A 19,681-nucleotide genomic window follows, 5' to 3' on the forward strand; every position below is an offset into this window, starting at 1 on the left:
CCCCCCCCCCCCCCCACCCCCCCCCCCCCCCACCCCCCCCCCCCCCCACCCCCCCCCCCCCCCACCCCCCCCCCCCCCCACCCCCCCCCCCCCCCACCCCCCCCCCCCCCCACCCCCCCCCCCCCCCACCCCCCCCCCCCCCCACCCCCCCCCCCCCCCACCCCCCCCCCCCCCCACCCCCCCCCCCCCCCACCCCCCCCCCCCCCCACCCCCCCCCCCCCCCACCCCCCCCCCCCCCCACCCCCCCCCCCCCCCACCCCCCCCCCCCCCCACCCCCCCCCCCCCCCACCCCCCCCCCCCCCCACCCCCCCCCCCCCCCACCCCCCCCCCCCCCCACCCCCCCCCCCCCCCACCCCCCCCCCCCCCCACCCCCCCCCCCCCCCACCCCCCCCCCCCCCCACCCCCCCCCCCCCCCACCCCCCCCCCCCCCCACCCCCCCCCCCCCCCACCCCCCCCCCCCCCCACCCCCCCCCCCCCCCACCCCCCCCCCCCCCCACCCCCCCCCCCCCCCACCCCCCCCCCCCCCCACCCCCCCCCCCCCCCACCCCCCCCCCCCCCCACCCCCCCCCCCCCCCACCCCCCCCCCCCCCCACCCCCCCCCCCCCCCACCCCCCCCCCCCCCCACCCCCCCCCCCCCCCACCCCCCCCCCCCCCCACCCCCCCCCCCCCCCACCCCCCCCCCCCCCCACCCCCCCCCCCCCCCACCCCCCCCCCCCCCCACCCCCCCCCCCCCCCACCCCCCCCCCCCCCCACCCCCCCCCCCCCCCACCCCCCCCCCCCCCCACCCCCCCCCCCCCCCACCCCCCCCCCCCCCCACCCCCCCCCCCCCCCACCCCCCCCCCCCCCCACCCCCCCCCCCCCCCACCCCCCCCCCCCCCCACCCCCCCCCCCCCCCACCCCCCCCCCCCCCCACCCCCCCCCCCCCCCACCCCCCCCCCCCCCCACCCCCCCCCCCCCCCACCCCCCCCCCCCCCCACCCCCCCCCCCCCCCACCCCCCCCCCCCCCCACCCCCCCCCCCCCCCACCCCCCCCCCCCCCCACCCCCCCCCCCCCCCACCCCCCCCCCCCCCCACCCCCCCCCCCCCCCACCCCCCCCCCCCCCCACCCCCCCCCCCCCCCACCCCCCCCCCCCCCCACCCCCCCCCCCCCCCACCCCCCCCCCCCCCCACCCCCCCCCCCCCCCACCCCCCCCCCCCCCCACCCCCCCCCCCCCCCACCCCCCCCCCCCCCCACCCCCCCCCCCCCCCACCCCCCCCCCCCCCCACCCCCCCCCCCCCCCACCCCCCCCCCCCCCCACCCCCCCCCCCCCCCACCCCCCCCCCCCCCCACCCCCCCCCCCCCCCACCCCCCCCCCCCCCCACCCCCCCCCCCCCCCACCCCCCCCCCCCCCCACCCCCCCCCCCCCCCACCCCCCCCCCCCCCCCCCCCCCCCCCCCCCCACCTCCCCACTCCCCCCCCACCCCCCCCCCCCCCCACCCCCCTCCCCCCCCACCCCCCCCCCCCCCCCCCCCCCCCCCCCCCCCCCCCCCCCCCCCCCCCCCCCCCCCCCCCCCCCCCCCCCCCCCCCCCCCCCCCCCCCACCGAGACCCCCACCTCCCCCCCACACCACCCCCCCCCCCCCCCACCCCCACATGCTGGCAGGGGCTGATGGGAATTGTAGTCCATAACATCTGGAGTGCCAAAGGTTCGCCACCACTGTCCTAGGTGGTCTCCCTACTGAGTACCAACCCTGCTTAGTGTGCAAGATCTGACAATATTGGGCTATACCCTATACCCAATATTGGGCTATACCGTCTGCCACCTTCCCTCCCAATCTGAAAACACAGGCTACCGAAAAAGAAACCCACACAGCCAACAATTAGAAACCAATTTATTTCCTTAAGTTGGCATTATACAATTTAAAGCCAAAAAAAAAAAATCACAAGACACAAAATAGTGATAAAAAAGGACAACGTTGTCAAGCGTAGCCATGTGAACACCAAGCAGCACACAACTTCCTCACAAACCTGAAGATACACACGCTTGAGGTTTCTTGAAATCTAATTGAAGACGCTACATACGGACATTTACAACAGTTACAACTCCATTAACAATAGTGAATAGACTACGATAGCCACTTCTGCTTGGGTTTTCTTTTTTTATATATAAAAAGCCCCTTGTCTATTCCTTACTTAACAAAGCAATAAATACTATATTTCCACCTCCCCCACCCCAAAGAAAAGTTCGTTTCATGCTACATGCAGTTAAGTTTAGGGGGGGAGGGAAAAAAATTAAAATCACCAGTCGGGCGGCAAAAGATGCCTCGCTTCGTTTGTTTGTTTTTAATCCAAGCATAAGTGGCTACATTTCAAGTATTGAGAAATATTTTTATATATAGGTTCAACATCTGTAAACCACGTGGTTGGTGGGGGTGGGAGAGCAATGCCTAGGTCAAATGCGGATAATTTTGAGACATTCAAGTAACTAAGGAGAGCTGGAAAGTTAGTGGCAAGCTGGCAGAAAGGATGCGGTTTAGTTAAACGTGTAGCTGTAAAAAACGCTAGTGTCTACATCTTGTCGTTCCTTAAGAGGAGGCGGGGGGGGGGGGTGTATTTATTTTTGAAGCAAACCCTGGAGAGAAGCTGCCAGCATAGCTAGTAGAGATATTGGGAGCATCTGCAGGATTGCGAAGAAAAACTTACAGTGCAGAGGGCTTCGGCGGCTGCATTTGCGGGTACCTCATTATGCATTTTCGTCAGCTCCTTATGCATTTCCAGACAGTTTGCACGTTCAGTTCTACAGGCCTGCTGGATTTCAACACACTAAATCAAACCGGTAGCAATCCAAGATATCGTTACAAGGTTGTTACTTGGCTCCAGTGCCGCAATGTTGAAAAGGTCTGGTTAGGCGAAATTAAAAGATTTCAGGTGACTAAAATGGCACCCCCGATTAACTGGCTGGGCTAAAACGTAACTTTTTTTTTGACAACCACTATAGGTGGCGACCGCCATTTTGGAAGAGGCGTTTCTTTTTTGCTTTCTCAAAACCACCTGTGCCTCTTCTTCAGCGCATGTGTGCGCACCATTGAGAAAAAAACACGTTGCAGATTATCCGTGTCATCTCTGAAGAGGCAACCCACTTCTCCCTCCCTCACACACACACACACGCACGCACAGAAGGGAATGCCTCTTCTAAGACAGCAGTGGCTGCAATATGGAGAACAATAATTTAAAAGGGAGGGTTGTTTCCCCAAAACGATGGTTTTCTTCCTATGCAAATTTAATCCGATTTGATTGGTAACTGATTAATATGTTAAAATCCTATTGCAATTAATTGAGCGGCAGACCAAAGACATTTCCAACCTGGGAAGCCAATGTAATTTTGTGGAGGAACTGCACTACATAGAGGCAAAGAGGAAAGATGCGCCAGTTCAACGTTAAAATAGAACAGGAACACGAAGAGATCGTTCACGTGTTACGACTCAAAATGGCTTGTTGTCAGACCAAGGAGCCTGGCATGGCCTGCTGGCTAATAACACCTGCCTTTGTGACAAACCAGTTTGTTTTATTTGTTTCTTGTTACACCAAAACAGAAATACTAAACCTTGGATCCTACACCCTGCTTCTGGAGATGGAAGGCCCTTGTATCAGGGGAAGAGGGGACTGACTCCACTCTTCGGCCCCTTCCGCACACGCAAAATAATGCATTTTCAAACCACTTTCACAACTGTTTGCAAGTGGATTTTGTCATTCCACACAGCTTCAAAGAGCACTGAAAGCAGTTTGAAAGTGCATTATTCTGCATGTGCGGAATGAGCCTACCTCTGTGAATCCTCCACCACTTTGCCCCAAGAGCTGTTCAGAGGGTCCCTTGACCCCCCCCCCCGGAAAAGATTTTTTATAATCTCTGGGGGGGGAGGGGAGTAGGTACATCTGGGATCCAAGGCTATGGTCTCCCTCCTTCCCTACGTGCTTTGATTTCAAAACAGTACAGCCGAGTACAAACCACAGTTTGCTACTTTGAACTATGCAACAAGCTCCGGTTTGCCAGTCAAGCAGAAGTCCTTCTTTTAGTGGCCATCCACGAGGCGGGGGTGGAATTCGGCAGGCCAAAGATGCTTCCAGGCTTTGTCTTCCAATCCGAATCGTGTACGAGAGACTAAATCACGTACGAGAGTACATGGACTGCTGGATACAAAGCAGGCTCTGACTTTTGTTTAGTGAGCTTCTCCCTGCAACCCCCATGCCATCTTTTAAAATATTTGGTTATATTCGTCAGAATGGAGAGAAAGCACAGGGAAGGGAGACGGAGAATCAACAACAGGAACTGGAGAGGAAGATTGCTTGTTATGTACTTCCTGGTGGTGTGGATTTGTCGGGCCAAAGCAGGGCTTTTTGAGGGTGCCCATAAAACAATAAGCAACAGTGATCCCAACTCTCAGCCTGGTAAAATAACTGGCAAACGATGAGTAGATCCGACCACAACAAACAGCAGCAGTGCTAGCGATGTAATGCTTGGGTGAAGTCCAACAACCCTGTCCAAGGCATTGCGAGCACAGCCAACCATCCTTTCTGAAACCCGCAAGGGCCACCAACTCTTCCTTTTACTGAACATGGCTTAGGCATGACAAGAGTCACCGCAGAACAAAACTGTGGCCCAAACGGGCAACAACACAGACGGCACACAGGAGCCGTTGCAAGCCGCAGATTCCACGAAGCGTACTAGTTATGCAGACTTCTGGATGTTGTCTTGGGTGGGGTTTACCTATTTATTTTTTGCATTCTCTTCCCTGGCGCCAGTCCATCTATCAGCACGGATAGCTCCGGCTTCCCAGGTCAATGGGGTTGTTCCTTGCATATTTTCAAAGAGAAAAGAACATGCCAAAAAAATATATATATGCCGACATGCTGGAAAACAAATGAGGATGACCATGCCTGTCTTGTGCAAATAAACACACCTGACACCCCCTCCCACCTTCAAAGTGAAGATTTTTGCTTGCCAAGGGTAGCTTCGCAGCCTGAAAAAAAAAATACTGCTGTGAATCAGATCCATTCTATAAAAACCACACGCATGAAACACACCCCCCACGAGGCAAGACCATCTCTCACGCATCAGCATGCAACCGAACACCCTCTGCCCACACAGACAACACACAGTTATACAGGTGCACACACAAAAATGCACACACACCGCACCTCCTTTCTTTTTGGCTATGTAGTTGCTTTGAACCTAGAAAAATCGATGAAGGTAAAAATACACAGCTTGAAAAAATCTGATTTGTTTTTAAAAACAAAAATAAAAGAACACATTTTGTTATCTCACAAGCAGGCAAGATGTGTCTCTAAGCTATCAACGGTCTGTCTGTTGGGGGTGGGTGGGGAGGAAAGCCAACCTTAAAAAAAGTTAAAAGCAAACTATTTCTTCTACTAGTGCAGCTGATCCCGGAGAGAAAGCAGGCTGCGTGACTGGTTTCTGTCCTTCCTCCTTGCAAGCAGAAGATACAGTACAATTAAAACACGTATAACGCATTATATACTATACACATTAATACATATCAACGCCAGGAATACGTATTAATATATACATACGCGCAGACACTCATACACACTCGTAGTGCAATCTTTTAAAAAATAATACCCAAACCCAACAGCCAATCAACCCGACAATATATCAACAAACGGGCAGAAGGGATAGAAGGACTAGAACAGTATTCTGAGAAGCGACAGTGTCCTTGGATCACGGTGGGATGCAATGCCCAAAGGTCAAGTTCAAACAGTCTGTAAAGTGCTCCTTTGATTCACAAAGCTTTTGTGTGTGTATGTGTGAGTGTATGTGTTCTTCCCCAGAAAGAGGGTTTTAATTCCAGACCCACGGCTGAAAAGCTAGAAACCCCACAGATGTTTTCTCATGCTGGATACGTGGCGAACGGAACGAGGGGATGGGGGTTCGACCCGTGTATCGGCAGGATTTTCCCCTTTGGGTGAAGAAGAAAATATCTATAACACATTTTGGCTTCTTGAAGCTGATGCGAGACAGTTCACAGTTGACTTCTGCTGCTCCAAACAGTTTGTAGATAAAGATCTATTTTAAATTTTTTAAAAAATCTCTTGGCTGCTCTTCCCACGTGGCGGGCAAGGAATGCCCCCTTCCCATTACACTCTGTCCTGAAAGCAGATTCCAGCTTTGCTATGGGAGGACAAAAGCTGCAGTCGGCCAAGCAAATGAGGAGTTGCTGTTTTGCCGCCCCTGCCACGTCGACCGCCTCTTCTATTCCCATGCCGCCAACACAGAAATGCATGAATGGATGTTGAGAGGAGGGAGACAACCAGTAGGAGAGACAATTCTTCCGAAAGCCCCCAAGAGATTGGCTATCAGCGAAGTCAGGAAAGAGGACCTGATTGCAGAATGGCCCTCCTAACCAACCACTGACACGCCCCCCCAACCCACTCCTTCTGTCCACCAGTGAAAGTGTTTGGTGCATCCACCGCCAGCAATGGAGCCCAAAGCGATAGAGCATCTCGGCTCACCAAGGGGGTGGAGCCCAGTGGTAGCCCATCCTCCGGAGGGGAAACGTGAAGGAGGACGTTTCATTCTTCATCCAGTATCTGCTGCCAAAAGGGAAGAGGGGCATGCCCACCCGGTGTCTATTTGCGCCCCTCTCTCCGTTTACGTTGTGGCAAAAGGCCCGGGATCATCCTCGCTGCCATTCCTGAAGAGGGAAGATGAGCAGTGGCAATCCAGACCCAGAAGGGATCTCCTCGCATGCGGCAGAGACTGGTCTGAATGGAGTTTGTGTTTTCCCTCTCAGCAGAGAGCGCCTGAGAAACCAACAGCGGCCGATCTGCAGGGCAAGGGCTCACTGTCATGCACAGATCCCGGATAGCAGGGCCGAGAGTCGGCGCTCGATGCACATTTTACCTGGAAAGGAGAAAGGAAAGTTGACGGCCACATCTTTCGCAGTACCCTTCAAATGTTTTTAGGAAGGAAGTGGGGTGGGTGGGGCTTTGGTACTGAAGGGCTGCTGATTGGTCACTGGAAATCTAACTTGCTGTGCTGTGCAACTTTTAAAAAACATTGCTTTGGCAGCAGCGGCTGCCCCAGGACAAAGATCTTTACCTTGTAATTGAAGGTATTCTGCGACAGCCATTTTGTGGCTGACTCCAACTCCGGCAGCAGCCATTTTGTGGCTACCTTCACCTCCAGCAGCAGCCATTTTGTGGCTACCTTCACCTCCAGCTGCACCACCACACTGCATCAGCATTGCAAAGGTTCACAGGCACAAAAAGGGCTGGGGACCACCTCTGCCTCGATTCACATCAAAGTACCTGACACCTGCTTTTAACCTCTGAACTGAGAGATCCTGATAATGGATCTATGGGTTTCCCAATCAAGGGGGGGTGGGGGGGGAGAGAGAGTTCCCACGTTTCTTTGGGGAGGATCGGCACTCAATGAGTATTATTATTAGTAGGAATGAATTCTGGAGGCAGACTAGGCCGGAGCAGTCCCCAATGCTCTCCAAAGAGTCACCGCCCTTATTTTAAATAATCCTTTCTCAGGTCATGACTCTTTTGGACTCCATTTTGCCTGTTGGGCACCCACATAGCAAAAAGGGCACCAAAACATTATTTTTCTGTTCCCTCCAGATCTTCTGCTGGGAGGGACCTTGTGGAGGGAGCAGAGCATGATGCTTTGGTGCCCCTTCTTAGCCTTCTAGCACTGATGCAACAGCCCTATTTAAGATTCATAGGCGTGAAGAAGTCTCCCTCAGAAGAGGACACTGTAAGCGGCCCCGAATTCTCCAACAACAGCTGGCCCTTACATTTATTAATGTTCTCAATGTCCCCTTGCTCTGTGATGATGTTCAAGAGTCCCTCCATGAGCAGCAACGCCTTGTGATATCTTTGCGCACAGTCCTCTCGATGATGGAACATCTCGTCTAGCGCTGCTGCCTGCACCTGGAAGAACAGAAGCCTTCAGTGGTCCTTCACCTCAGAATGCTGCTCGGGCCACTCAATACACACAAGACCAGCCCCTCTCTGCAGCCCCTTTCTTGGAACCGAGGAGACCCGTATAACCTCTTTGAAGATATTCACTTTTATTTGTTACGGCCTTTGGCCAGTATTTTAAAAAAAGATACCCGTGTTTCCCCGAAAATAAGACAGTATCTTATATTAATTTTTGCTCCCAAAGATGTGCTATGTCTTATTTTCAGGGGATGTCTTATTTTTCCGCTCCACAGCTGCATGCTCTGGTGTTCTGTTCGACGGGCATGCTTCCAAACAAAAACTTGGCAACGTCTTACTTTCGGGGGATGCCTTATATTTCGCACTTCAGCAAAACCTCTACTACGTCTTATTTTCAGGGGATGTCTTATATTCGGGGAAACAGGGTATGCAAATGTAATTGTACACAGTATGAAAAGGGATGTATGTGCAATGTCTTCCCAACATTTGGCATAGAAAAAATACTAAATGCTATATTACATAACATTATGTGTCATCCAATCCAGAGCTATTAACACGACCCTTATTCAGAAAAGGCTCCTTTTCATTGAGGCTATAAAACTGAATTTGGCTACATCATAAGAAATTGTAGAAGAGGATGATGAAGAAGAAGAGTTTGGATTTATACCCCTCTTTCTCTCCTGTAAGGAGACTCAAGGTGGCTTACAGACTCCTTTCCCTTCTGGTTGTGGTGGGTTTTCCAGGCTGTGTGGCCGTAGTCTGGTAGATCCTTCCCCTTCCCCCCTCACAACAAACACCCTGTGAGGTAGGTGGGGCTGAGAGAGCTCCGAGAAGCTGTGACTAGCCCAAGGTCACCCAGCTGGCGTGTGTGGGAGTGCACAGGCTAATCTGAATTCCCCAGATAAGCCTCCACAGCTCAAGTGGCAGAGCGGGGAATCTAACCTGGTAGGCCTTCTATTTTCCAACAATAACTTAATAATTAAGTCTTCGTTGGCCACAGTGCAATTTAAGCAGCGGGTAGACCTTCTCTGAAGATATTCTAGAAAATTGTTCTTGGGTGGTGCAAAGTGGTGGTGAGTGACAGATTGAGCACCAGGGACTTGGCGATGAACACTGCCAGACTAGAGGCCAAACTAGACGACATCCCCCCCTCTCTCCGAGATGGGTCTGGATTCTCCCACCCCAACTCTCATTCACTCCAGTCTGACTGCAGCTGCTGTTCCCATGAGCCATTGGGGCTTGATCAGATCAGAACTGCAGCACGGAGGGAGAAGATCCTTCACCTTCCCCCCCCATACCATATATCCCCACCACAAAATGGCTTTCTTTATCCTGTCAGGGCTATCTTGAAGAAGAGTCAGGTTGGGGCAACCCAGACCAAACACAAGAAAACACAAACATTTATCAGACACCCAGACACAGGATGTCTCCCTGCGGGAAGCAATTAAATGGATTAAATTGCCAGGAAGCTGCTATGCAGCTTCCTCACTAGCTGATTATGCAACTTCAGTGTTACATACATATGCTAAAATGGGTGGATTGCACTTAACACTTGCAAATCAAGCTTGCTAATTGCACCCTTTACACTTTTAACCAATGCAAATGGTTCTTTCTCCCACCCTGGACACTCCACAGGTAGGTATATATATATACCTGTGGAGTGTATATATATATACTCCACTTGCTTTACTACCATCAGATCCTCTGAAGATGCAAGCCACAGATGCAGGTGAAACGTCAGAAGAGAATGCTACTGGAACATGGCCATGCAACCCGGAAACCCCACAACACCCCAGTGATTCTGGCTGTGAAAGCCTTCGACAATACATTAAACATTTGTCAAGGGTGGCTGTCATGCACTACAACAGCCAGATTCAAAGATCCATCCCATCCCCGTGAACCCTGATGCCCTCGCAGCCATTAAGAGCACCTGGACACATGAAGCTGCCTTCTCCTGGACCAGACTACCTGTCCATCCAGGTCAATATTGTCTACTCAGAGCAACAGTGGCTTCCCAAGGTCTCGAGCAGAGGTCTTTCACATTACCTACTGCCGCTCCTTTTAACTAGAGATACTGAGGATCGAACCCTGGGATTTGCTGCCTGCAGACAGATGCTCTACCGCGGAACAGTGCCCCCCTCCCTGAACATCTGCCTTACCATCTGCACTGCATGGCTGAAGATGAGCTTCTCTGCAGTGATGCTGTTGATGCGGTCCATCAGCTTCTGCTTATCCAAGAACCACCTCTGCAGCCGCACGTTCAGGCAGTGGCAAGACGACACGCTGGACTTGTACAGCTCGTTCAGCTTCCGCACAACTGGAACAAGGAGGAAGAGGAAGCGGGTCATCAGTCGTTGCCAGCTAGGGGAATCTCCACTTCCTGCCTGCTCCTCACTCACATGTCGGCAGCTGATGATGCGTTCCTGCCAGAGAACGCTGGACCAGTGGTGGACCCCACTTGTAACCTTAACTCGATCCCACTTCCCACCACCACCACAACACTGAAATGGCATTTGCTCTAATTTCCAATAATCAGCATTAATATAAACTAATATAAACCGGCTGTGGCTTGTTGCCTATTCAAAACTGAGTTCCGGGAGAATCGGCCCAAGAGAGCAGAAGTTATGCCTTGCATTAAAGTTTTGATTCTCACCCGATGCTCCCTGAATCCAGTCCCAAGATACCATCATAGGTGTCAAACTCGCGGCCCTCCAGATGTTATGGACTACAATTCCCATCATCCCCTGCCAGCATGATGTCCACAACATCTGGGGGGCCGCGAGTTTGACACCTGTGTATGATTGGTTCCCCTGGCACCACAGCGGCTAAACAGTATAAGAACATCTCAGCAGCCTCCCTGCTTGTGAAATTCCCCTATCCCCTCCGCTGCCGGCCCTTACCTTGCTTGACTGTGGAGGAGAGACACAGCTTGCCAGCCCGGATCTGGTCAATCGCCATCTGGAGGCCCGAGGATAAGAGTTCTGCCACTTTCAGGTACAACACCAGCTGTTCCGCATAGCTGTGAACGGAGGCCAGACACATAAACACACGCTCCCCAACGCTCTCTGCAGGTCCCCGCACAACATAAAATCTTCCCTCAAGCTCTCAGAGGACAGACCCAATTTCCATATATACCTCGTTTTGCAAAGAGGGTTCTAACACACACGTGAAACTTTGTCTTAAGGTTACGTCAGTCCCTTTACTCTTGAGAGATGCTCCAGTTATTTAAACCTGAAACAGGGATATTCATGAGCACTGGGAAAAACGGGGCAGCCACTGCAGTCAGGGAATTTCACATGGGCATTGGGACTTTGATAAGGCTCCGGATCGTGGCAAATCCAGACTTGCCATGAACTAAACAGGCCGGGCCTAGCCGGATCTAGTCAGAGCTCAGAAACTGAGCAGGGTCGGCCCTGCTTAGAACTTGGATGGGAGACCACTGAGGAAGACTGGGGTCGCTGTGCAGAGGAAGGCAATGGCCTCACCTCTTGCCTTGAAAACCCCGTCGTCTCGGGTTCACTAGGGGCACTTTCGCACATGAGGAATAACGCACTTTCAATCCACTTTCACAATTGTTTGCAAGTGGGTTTTGCTATTTCGCACAGTAAAACCCAGCCACAAAGTGGATTGAAAGTGGATTATTCTGCATGTGTGGAAGTGCCCAAAAAGCTGGTCACGACTTGACAACGTCCTGCCTCGCTAAATGGCACTAAGGGCTGCAGATTGGAGTGTCTTTCGCAGCAACAGGGTGGCATGGTAAGATTCACCAGGAAGTCTGCAGTCCAGCTTGCAAGTTGGTGAATGGGGCTTGCCAGTACTTGTTGGAGGTCATTTAAACCCCAGCAAGCCCAAAGCACAGAAGGACACTGGCTGGCTGATTCCTGGAGTGCAGAGGAAGCACGAAGATCCAGGAAAGTGAGTTAAAACTCCCCCTTTCGAGCTGAGTGTTCCTCCAGCAGCACAGCAAACCTGCTGGACGGAGAATTCTCCTGGACGGAGAAGGGTTCTGGAATTCTCCTGGACAGAGAAGGGCCCGCCAGCTTCCCACTGACATTTTCCTGGGGTCTGATCTTTACCTCCATTCTCTGCTGAGCAAGCTGATCTGGTCAGCCACGACACTCTCCTGCAGCTGATATTCGGAGGCCACGGAGCTGTTCATCTCGCTCGTGCTCCCCTTGATGGCCGCTATCTCCATCACGTAGTGGACAAAGGCCAAAGTGAACCGCAAGCTTCGCAAAATGTCCGTGTGCTCTTGCTGCGACGGGGGAGACCAAGGAGAAGGGGCATGAAAGGCCTGCTTTGGCTTGCACAGACCGAGCAGCTAATGATCCATGCAGGAATATGGCTATATACAGTGGTGGAATTCAGCACGTTCGCACCACTTCGGCAGAACCGGTTGCTAAAACGGTGCTTGTAAACAACTAGTTGTTGTTAAATTATTTGAATCCCACCACTGGGGGGTGGCAACTCACCTCCATCAGGGTCTCTTCCGGAAGCTCAGGGGCCTCAAAAGTGACTGTTCCTTCCAGGTTGGCGGTGATGGGGTCAGCAAACGTGTACCTGAGCCCCGATGGGGCTTCCAGCATATCGGCGCCGGCTCCCATGATTAAATGTCGTCCACTGAAAGATCCTCCAGAACTTAAGGAGCTAGAAGATCCCACTAGACAATCAAAGATGTTTCAAAAAGTCACCAGTGTGTTAATGCACAAACAAAGCTGACGCTGTTTAGGATGAAAAGCCGCCACCTCTTCCCTCGAATCCCCCTCGCCCCATTTTTAACATATCAAACACCAGTTACAAATCATGCCTGGTTTAATTGTAGCCGTTTAAACCTCCATTGACTGATTTCCCCTTAAAAAGGAAGGAGTGAACAAGAATGGCCCCACTTACAGAGAAATCTGCCCATTTCAACAGCTTCAGTGTGAACAGAGTTTTGTGAATGGGCGCATCTCTGTTCAGTGCGCAGAGTTTTCCCAGAAAGGGAAGCAGTTTCCAAGCGTGCTCTGTGGATGGATGTGCTAGAGTTCGGGGGGGCTTTCAATAGGACTGGAACGATTGTCACTACCTTCCATCTCAAAATTCAGATTTCAAGTGGCATTAGCTATTCAATGCCTGAGCAACCAAGTCAGCAGCTCAACGGTTAATCTGTAAAAAGGTGCTTTATGTTTTGTTCCATTGAGGGCAACGTGTCATCTGGGGGGGGGGGTCTTACTAGACCCCCACCCCAGGGGCATACCACCCAGGAGGACATATGGGGTCAAATGTCCCCGGGCTATGGCCATTTAGTCATGTGGGGGGGAGGAGGCGGAAAATCACCCACCCACCCCACATCTCTCCTCCTTCCAGGTCCATACACTGACTTCAAGACCTGATGCAAAAAACGTTGTTTGGTTGTGGTGGGGGAGGGTGGCTGCCCATGGCGGGGGGCGGGGGGGGCGGTGCAGAAAACTCAGATTTTGCACCAGGCTACATTTTCCCTAGATATGCCTCTGCCCCACCCATGCATGCATATAGGGCTGGCTACATTCAATCTCTCTCTCTCTCTTCGGCAGCAATGCAATATGCCCCACCCTCTTTCAAAGGCTGGGAGTTATGAAAGCAATGATATTAAGGAGAGGGTTACCGGAAAACATTCTGGTCCTGGTGGTCTGAGGTGGTGTCGTCCCACTGGGAGGGGATCCAACCGTGAAGATCACTGGGGAGGGACTTGCCGAGCCCCCGTCCCTGGCCCCGGAGGGCAAGTTCCCTCCATAGGCAGCTGAAGGAACTATGGGAAGAAGAGGAAAGAAATAAAAGAAAAGAGGAGAAAGATAGTAAACGCGGGTGGATCAAATTAAGGTCTAGGAGACATTGCCCAGCAATTTGCGCGGGGGGAGCCAGGGAGAGGAGAAGCTGGAAATGGCGAGAAGGACGAGCGGGGGCGTTCCGGTACCTGTGATCTCCATGGGCTTCTCGTTATTCAAGCTGTCGCTGCTGCCGCCTTCAGGGATCTGGGCCCCAAAAGCAGCCTTCAACAGGAGGTCAGTGAGGCGGCCGGTACTGAGCGATCTGAAGAAAGGAGGGAGAGAATGGAAAGGGAGTGTGTCTGAGAACCATGAAGAAGACCATTCACTTCAACTCACAGGGCAGGGGTAGAAGCAGTGGTGGGAATCAGCCGGTTCTGCCCGGTTCGGGTGAACCGGTTATTAAAAGCCCCCTAGTTCTTTTATGGTACAGAGGGGAGGGTCAAGCTTCATGCGGCATTTGAGTTTTATGATAGGACAGTGGTGGTGAACCTTTGGCACTCCAGATGTTATGGACTACAATTCCAATCAGCCCCTGCCAGCATGGCCAATTGACCATGCTGGAAGGGGCTGATGGGAATTGTAGTCCATAACATCTGGAATGCCAAAGGTTCGCCACCACTGTGATAGGATGTCCTGAGCAGCTGCAAGAGTAGGACCAGGGCTATGGCACTGAGAAACAAGGGGGATTAACTTTTCCCCTTTCCATTTTCCACAGTCAAGTATCTGCCCTGGCCGCTTTTAATAGCAGCAGGAGGGAAAGAAAGGTCTTCATGCTCTCCTCCTCAGTGCTTAAAGCTGACCAAGAGAGAATTTTTTGAACAAGGAAAGAGCATGGAAGGATGAGTTAACCCCCTTTTCTTTCCCCCAATAGTGAGACTCATCATCTGGTCGTGGCCCACCCGCCCTGGGGGAAAGGAGAGGGAGGTAGAGGGGGAGCGGAGCACACCTGACTTCCTCCTCCCCACATCAAGAACCAACAACAAACTGTATCACGTATGCCAAGATACAGGCAACAGCCGTCTATGAAACCTCGTACCTGCCCTTGGCTTCTTCCATTGGCCTCAGGCCGAGGCCCGCCTGCTGGCAGTGGAAGTGGCCCATTTCCTTCAGGTCCGGAAGAGTCTTGTTCCGCGTTGGGGCAATCACGACACCCTGGTGGGCCAGGAGGGCAAGCAGGTTTTGGGAGCTGGGGGTTTTGTTGAACTCGAAGGGGGACATGGCCTTTGTTCAAAGGAAAGGGGGTGGAAGGATCAGAAGAGAGCGGTGATTTGTCAGCAAGTGTAGAAGAAGAACAAGAAGATTCTGGATTCATATCCCACCTTTCTCTCCTGTGAGGAGACTCAAGGTGGCTTACAAGCTCCTTTCCCTTCCTCTCTCCACAACAGACACCTTGTAAGGTAGGTGCAGCTGAGAGAGTTCTGAAAGAACTGTGAGTAGCCCAAGGTCACCCAGCAGGGATGTCGGAGTGCGGAAACACATCTGGTTCACCAGATAAGCCTGTGCCACTCAGGTGGAGGAGTGGGGAATCAAACCCGGTTCTCCAGATTAGAATCCAGCTGCTCTTAACCACTGCACCATGCTGTAGCAGAGAGCCAGTAAGTTCACCACGGAATCTTGGAGTGAATGTGAAGATATAAAGTCGCCTTACACAGAATCGGACCATCGGTCCTAGCAAGGTCTGTGTTGGCCGCCCAGACTGGCAGCGGCTCTCCAGGGTCTCAAGTCGAGGTCTTTCACAACCCCTATTCTCTGATCCACTTAACTGGAAATGGTGGGGGTTGAACCTGCGGCCTTCTTCATGCAAAGCAGAGGTTCAGCCACTGAGCCACGGTCCCTGCCTCTTGTTGGCTTTACAGCAGAATTATGGGACTGAACTTGTTATGTTCCTGTTTCTTCTATCCCCAACCCCATTCTCAGAGACTGGGGGGGACCTCCCATTCTAGAGACTGGGGACCCCGCTGCTCTGACCCAAGCCCCCCTCCCCCTCAAAAACAAGCAGGGTCCCGGACTGAGAGTCACAAGACCACAAGCTAGAGCCCTCGACGTTGATACCTTTGTTGGAGAGCCCATGATCGTCGGCAAGGGGCTCCTCTGCATAAACTCAGAGAGCTTTGGTGAAGAACGCAGCGGGCGGCAAGGCTGAAGACCGTGAGCCGATGCAGGCTGGCCGGCCGGCGTGTGGCTGAACTGAGGGGAGTGGCTGAAATGGGCGACCAAAGGATCCGAGTATTGCTTGGTGATCTTCTGCCGGCAGGAATGCATATCTGACAGGTTGGGGGCGCTGTGGAGGCGAGAGCCCATCCCTTGCTGGGAAGGGTCAGGCACGGAGGCACCTGGAAGAGAGAAAAACAGACGGCCATCAGTCCCCCATGCATGAAAAAAGAAGAAGAGTGTACCCCATCTTTCTCTCCTGCAAGGAGACTCAATGTGTCCTACAAGCTCCTTTCCCTTCTTTTCCCCATAACAGGCACCTTGTGAGGTAGGTGAGGCTGAGAGAGTTCTGACAGAACTGTGACTAGCCCAAGGTTACCCAGCTGGCATGTGTTGGAGTGTGCAAGCTAATCTAGTTCACCAGATAAGTCCACTGCTCATGTGGAGGAGTGGGGAATCAAACCCAATTCTCCAGATTAGAGTCCTCCACTCTTAACCACTACACCAAGCTGGCTCTCACGCTGGCTTGCTGGATGACCTCCGGCCAATCACACGCTCTCAGCCTCAACCCTGGCAAGTTTTTGGATGGGAGACCTCCAGGGAACACCAGGGGTGTGATGCAGAGGCAGGCAATGGCAAACCACCTCTGAACGTCTCCTGCCTTGAAAACCCTATGGGGCGACCACAAATCAGTTGTGACTTGACCACAAAATACACACATACACCGACTCAGTATGTGCAACCTGCCTTAAGTCTCTGTGGAAAAGGTGAACTGTAAATAGCATAGATAAAGCAAAATAAGACAAGCCGTGACATACCAGGCACAGGCACCCGGCTTCTCATCTCTGCTCCAAGAGAAGAAGGGATAATGGTCTGGTCCGGTTGCTCGGGGATTGTTCCAACTTAAAAGGAAAAGAAAAAACAAATAAGTTTTTTTAGGTTCCTTTAAATCACAGTTTGAATAGCAGTATTCTGTGGGCCAATAATGCTACATCCCCTTCACCTCAGAAGTCAGGAGTCATTCCATGCTTTCTAGTTTTAGAAGAGCTTGCACACTCCCTCTAGTTTTAGAAGAGCTTGCACACTCCCTCTAGTTTTAGAAGGGCTTGCACACTCCCTCTAGTTTTAGAAGGGCTTGCACACTCCCTCTAGTTTTAGAAGAGCTTGCACACTCCCTCTAGTTTTAGAAGAGCTTGCACACTCCCTCTAGTTTTAGAAGAGCTTTCATACTCGCTCTAGTTTTAGAAGAGCTTTCACACTCCCTCTAGTTTTAGAAGAGCTTGCACACTCCCTCTAGTTTTAGAAGAGTTTGGACACTAGCTCTAGCTTTAGAAGAGCTTGCACACACTGTTGTATTGATTTAACAGAAACTCGGTTGTTCTAAAAATGTTCTACAGGAGATAGCAGCTGGGCAGCATTTTATAAAAGGTGGGTAGCTGAGCGGCTGAGGTAAAAAAAACCTACCTTGCGGGGATGGCGTATAAGGCTTTGCGCCGCCAAAGGAGAACCTCCTGGTACCTGGCATGGCTCCATGCTCTCCGGCCACAAACGGAGGCGAAGGGCTGGCCTTGGTGAAACCGAGCGGACTTGTGCTACTTGACCTCCTGACCATACCGGACCTGACGGGAAAGAACAGGGGACAGTTATTCCAGAAACAGTAGAAGAGATGAACGACAAAACTTGAAAATAAAAAGAACAAGGGACAACGGTTTCCTCCTTGGGACAACAGTCAAAATACAGGCAATGGTGAATAATCTGCCCCCTTTTCTCATTTTCCCACATTGGGGAGAGAGGCCGCTCTGACCTTCAGCTCCCAGCTGCAACTGTGTCATGACCCCACAGTTCAAGAACCAGCAGCATAAAGGATAACATCTAAAAGTACAATTTTTTAAACTCAAAAGCACCAATACAGGAAAAAATCCTTCAAAGACTTTATTTGAGAAACACAAAAAGAATGCTTTTTGTAAACAGAACTGTATTCATGGGTGGCCCTTTTTATTTTTTGTTTGAGAATTTGTATTTATTTCACACATCCGAATAACACAAACATGGAAAGATAAAGAAAAAAATCCCGATCTAGTCCCCCTCCCCCCCGTAATAGTAACACTAAATGAAAAGAAGAGGAATAAAACACATATACAAACGCCTACACACATATACGGTGACTTCCAGCTACCTCACTAAGGATCCAAACATAATTCTAACTCAGTGCTCATAATTAATATCTACATTTGTTTTGCTTTAATCCAATACGCTGTTTTCATTTAAGTCTCAGATCCTGCTGTTGTTTCACTGTTTGAATATGTTTTCAATAAAAGGATTTCCAGTCTTTCAGAAAATTGTCCGTATTCTTGTCTCTAATAACTGCCCTTTTTAGAGGCAGTTTGCAATTTAATCCCCCTGCTGAAATCTGTGTTTAGTATTTTTATGCTGTTGTTTTACCCCCTGCTCTTTTATTAATGTCACTGTTTTGATGGTAGTGCTTTTATTGCATCTACTTCCAGCTACTCTGGACACATTTTAGGGTGAGGGCAGGAAACCAGTAACACGAACAAGCAAGCGCTTTGCTATCTCATTCCTAAAGCAAACCTGCATTTCTCAGGCAGGCATGACATCATTCGCCATGTCATTTCCCCATGTCTGTGCGATGATGTCATGCCTATCCTGCACGATGCACATACCAAGTGATGAATGTGGCTGGGCTGTGCATGTAACGTGCCTGCCATGTGCGGGAGGAAAAGAGAGAACGTGTGCAAGCCGCAACAAGAGGAGAAAAGATTTACTGCTCTGTCTTGGGCAACCGGCAACAGACACTGTGAGTTTGTAAAGGTACACCTGTTAACGTGGATGTACGTGTCTGTAGGATCAATTTATCAGGTTTTGTGTGTGTCATGTGCGTGTCATCGAGTCATAGCTGACTCACGGTGACTTTACAGGGTTTTCAAGGCATATTCGGAGGTGGTTTGCCACTGCCTGCCTCTGCGTGGGCTGAGTTTGGAGAGAACTGTGACTAGCCCAAGGTCACCCATTGGGGGGCTTTCCCCACTGACAGAGTTGAACTGGTTTCTACCTAGGTTCGCCTCAGTGAATCCGCACTGTCACCAAGCCCAATATTGTTTTGTCTCAGCCCTCCCCCCCTCAGAACTGCGACATCCTTGTCGCAGTTATGAACTACACTTTTCTGCCAGAACAAGGTCGATACCGCTTTGAAGCTTCGAAGTGGGGAAGCATCGAAACGACACCTCATCCGTTCAACCAATCACAAGCCGCTTTTGTGGCATGCACAGAACGGGAGAGTCGTGGCTGGCAGAAAGCGCATGTATCTGTAAACTCTAAAAAATGTAAAAAAAGAAAAGAATGCTCCCATTTCCCACCGTAACACAAGCGCCAATCACGATCGAGGAGCGAAACAGACACCAAGATGATCCCGCCCGCTTAGCTCGGTTCCAGGGGGCCAACTCAGTTGCTGTGGGGACAGCCTGGAATCACCCTCCACTGAAGGGAACTGAGTCGACCTTAGCTCCCTTCTGTAGTGGGGAAAGCCCCCCAGAAGGCTTCATGTGGAGGAATACTGAATCAAACCCAGTTCTCCAGATTAGAGTCTGCCGCTCTTAGCTACTACACCACCATGAGAGAGATTCCCAGCTATCAAGGAACGTTCTGTTATTTGTGCTAATGGCCCGAATGACCCCTGATTGCCTGGTGACAGATCCATTCACAATAATCAGGACAATTTATTCATTTCATTCCCAGGGGTTTAAGTGCCACATTTCTCACCAAAGAAGAAAAAGTTGGTTTTTG

At 52.1% G+C, this 19,681-nt stretch overlaps 1 protein-coding gene across 1 annotated transcript in view; it reads right to left on the reverse strand.

Moving 5' to 3' along the window:
* Window positions 1–1,854: 1,854 nt before the first annotated feature.
* ULK1 (unc-51 like autophagy activating kinase 1) overlaps window positions 1,855–19,681 on the reverse strand; it is a 32,615-nt gene continuing 14,788 nt past the window's right edge. The window contains exons 6-17 of the mRNA XM_048514243.1: window positions 17,345–17,499; window positions 16,699–16,782; window positions 15,782–16,062; window positions 14,766–14,950; window positions 13,876–13,991; window positions 13,567–13,710; window positions 12,416–12,603; window positions 12,020–12,198; window positions 10,844–10,962; window positions 10,103–10,260; window positions 7,799–7,934; window positions 1,855–6,897 (exon numbers count right to left, since the gene is read on the reverse strand). Of these exons, the coding sequence (XP_048370200.1) occupies window positions 6,842–6,897; window positions 7,799–7,934; window positions 10,103–10,260; window positions 10,844–10,962; window positions 12,020–12,198; window positions 12,416–12,603; window positions 13,567–13,710; window positions 13,876–13,991; window positions 14,766–14,950; window positions 15,782–16,062; window positions 16,699–16,782; window positions 17,345–17,499 (1,801 nt within the window). The 3' untranslated portion in view covers window positions 1,855–6,841. The remainder of the gene's footprint in view (window positions 6,898–7,798; window positions 7,935–10,102; window positions 10,261–10,843; window positions 10,963–12,019; window positions 12,199–12,415; window positions 12,604–13,566; window positions 13,711–13,875; window positions 13,992–14,765; window positions 14,951–15,781; window positions 16,063–16,698; window positions 16,783–17,344; window positions 17,500–19,681) is intronic.

The sequence above is a fragment of the Sphaerodactylus townsendi genome, linkage group LG13 (genome assembly GCF_021028975.2).
Source record: "Sphaerodactylus townsendi isolate TG3544 linkage group LG13, MPM_Stown_v2.3, whole genome shotgun sequence".
In the NCBI taxonomy this organism is placed as follows: Eukaryota; Metazoa; Chordata; class Lepidosauria; order Squamata; family Sphaerodactylidae; genus Sphaerodactylus; species Sphaerodactylus townsendi.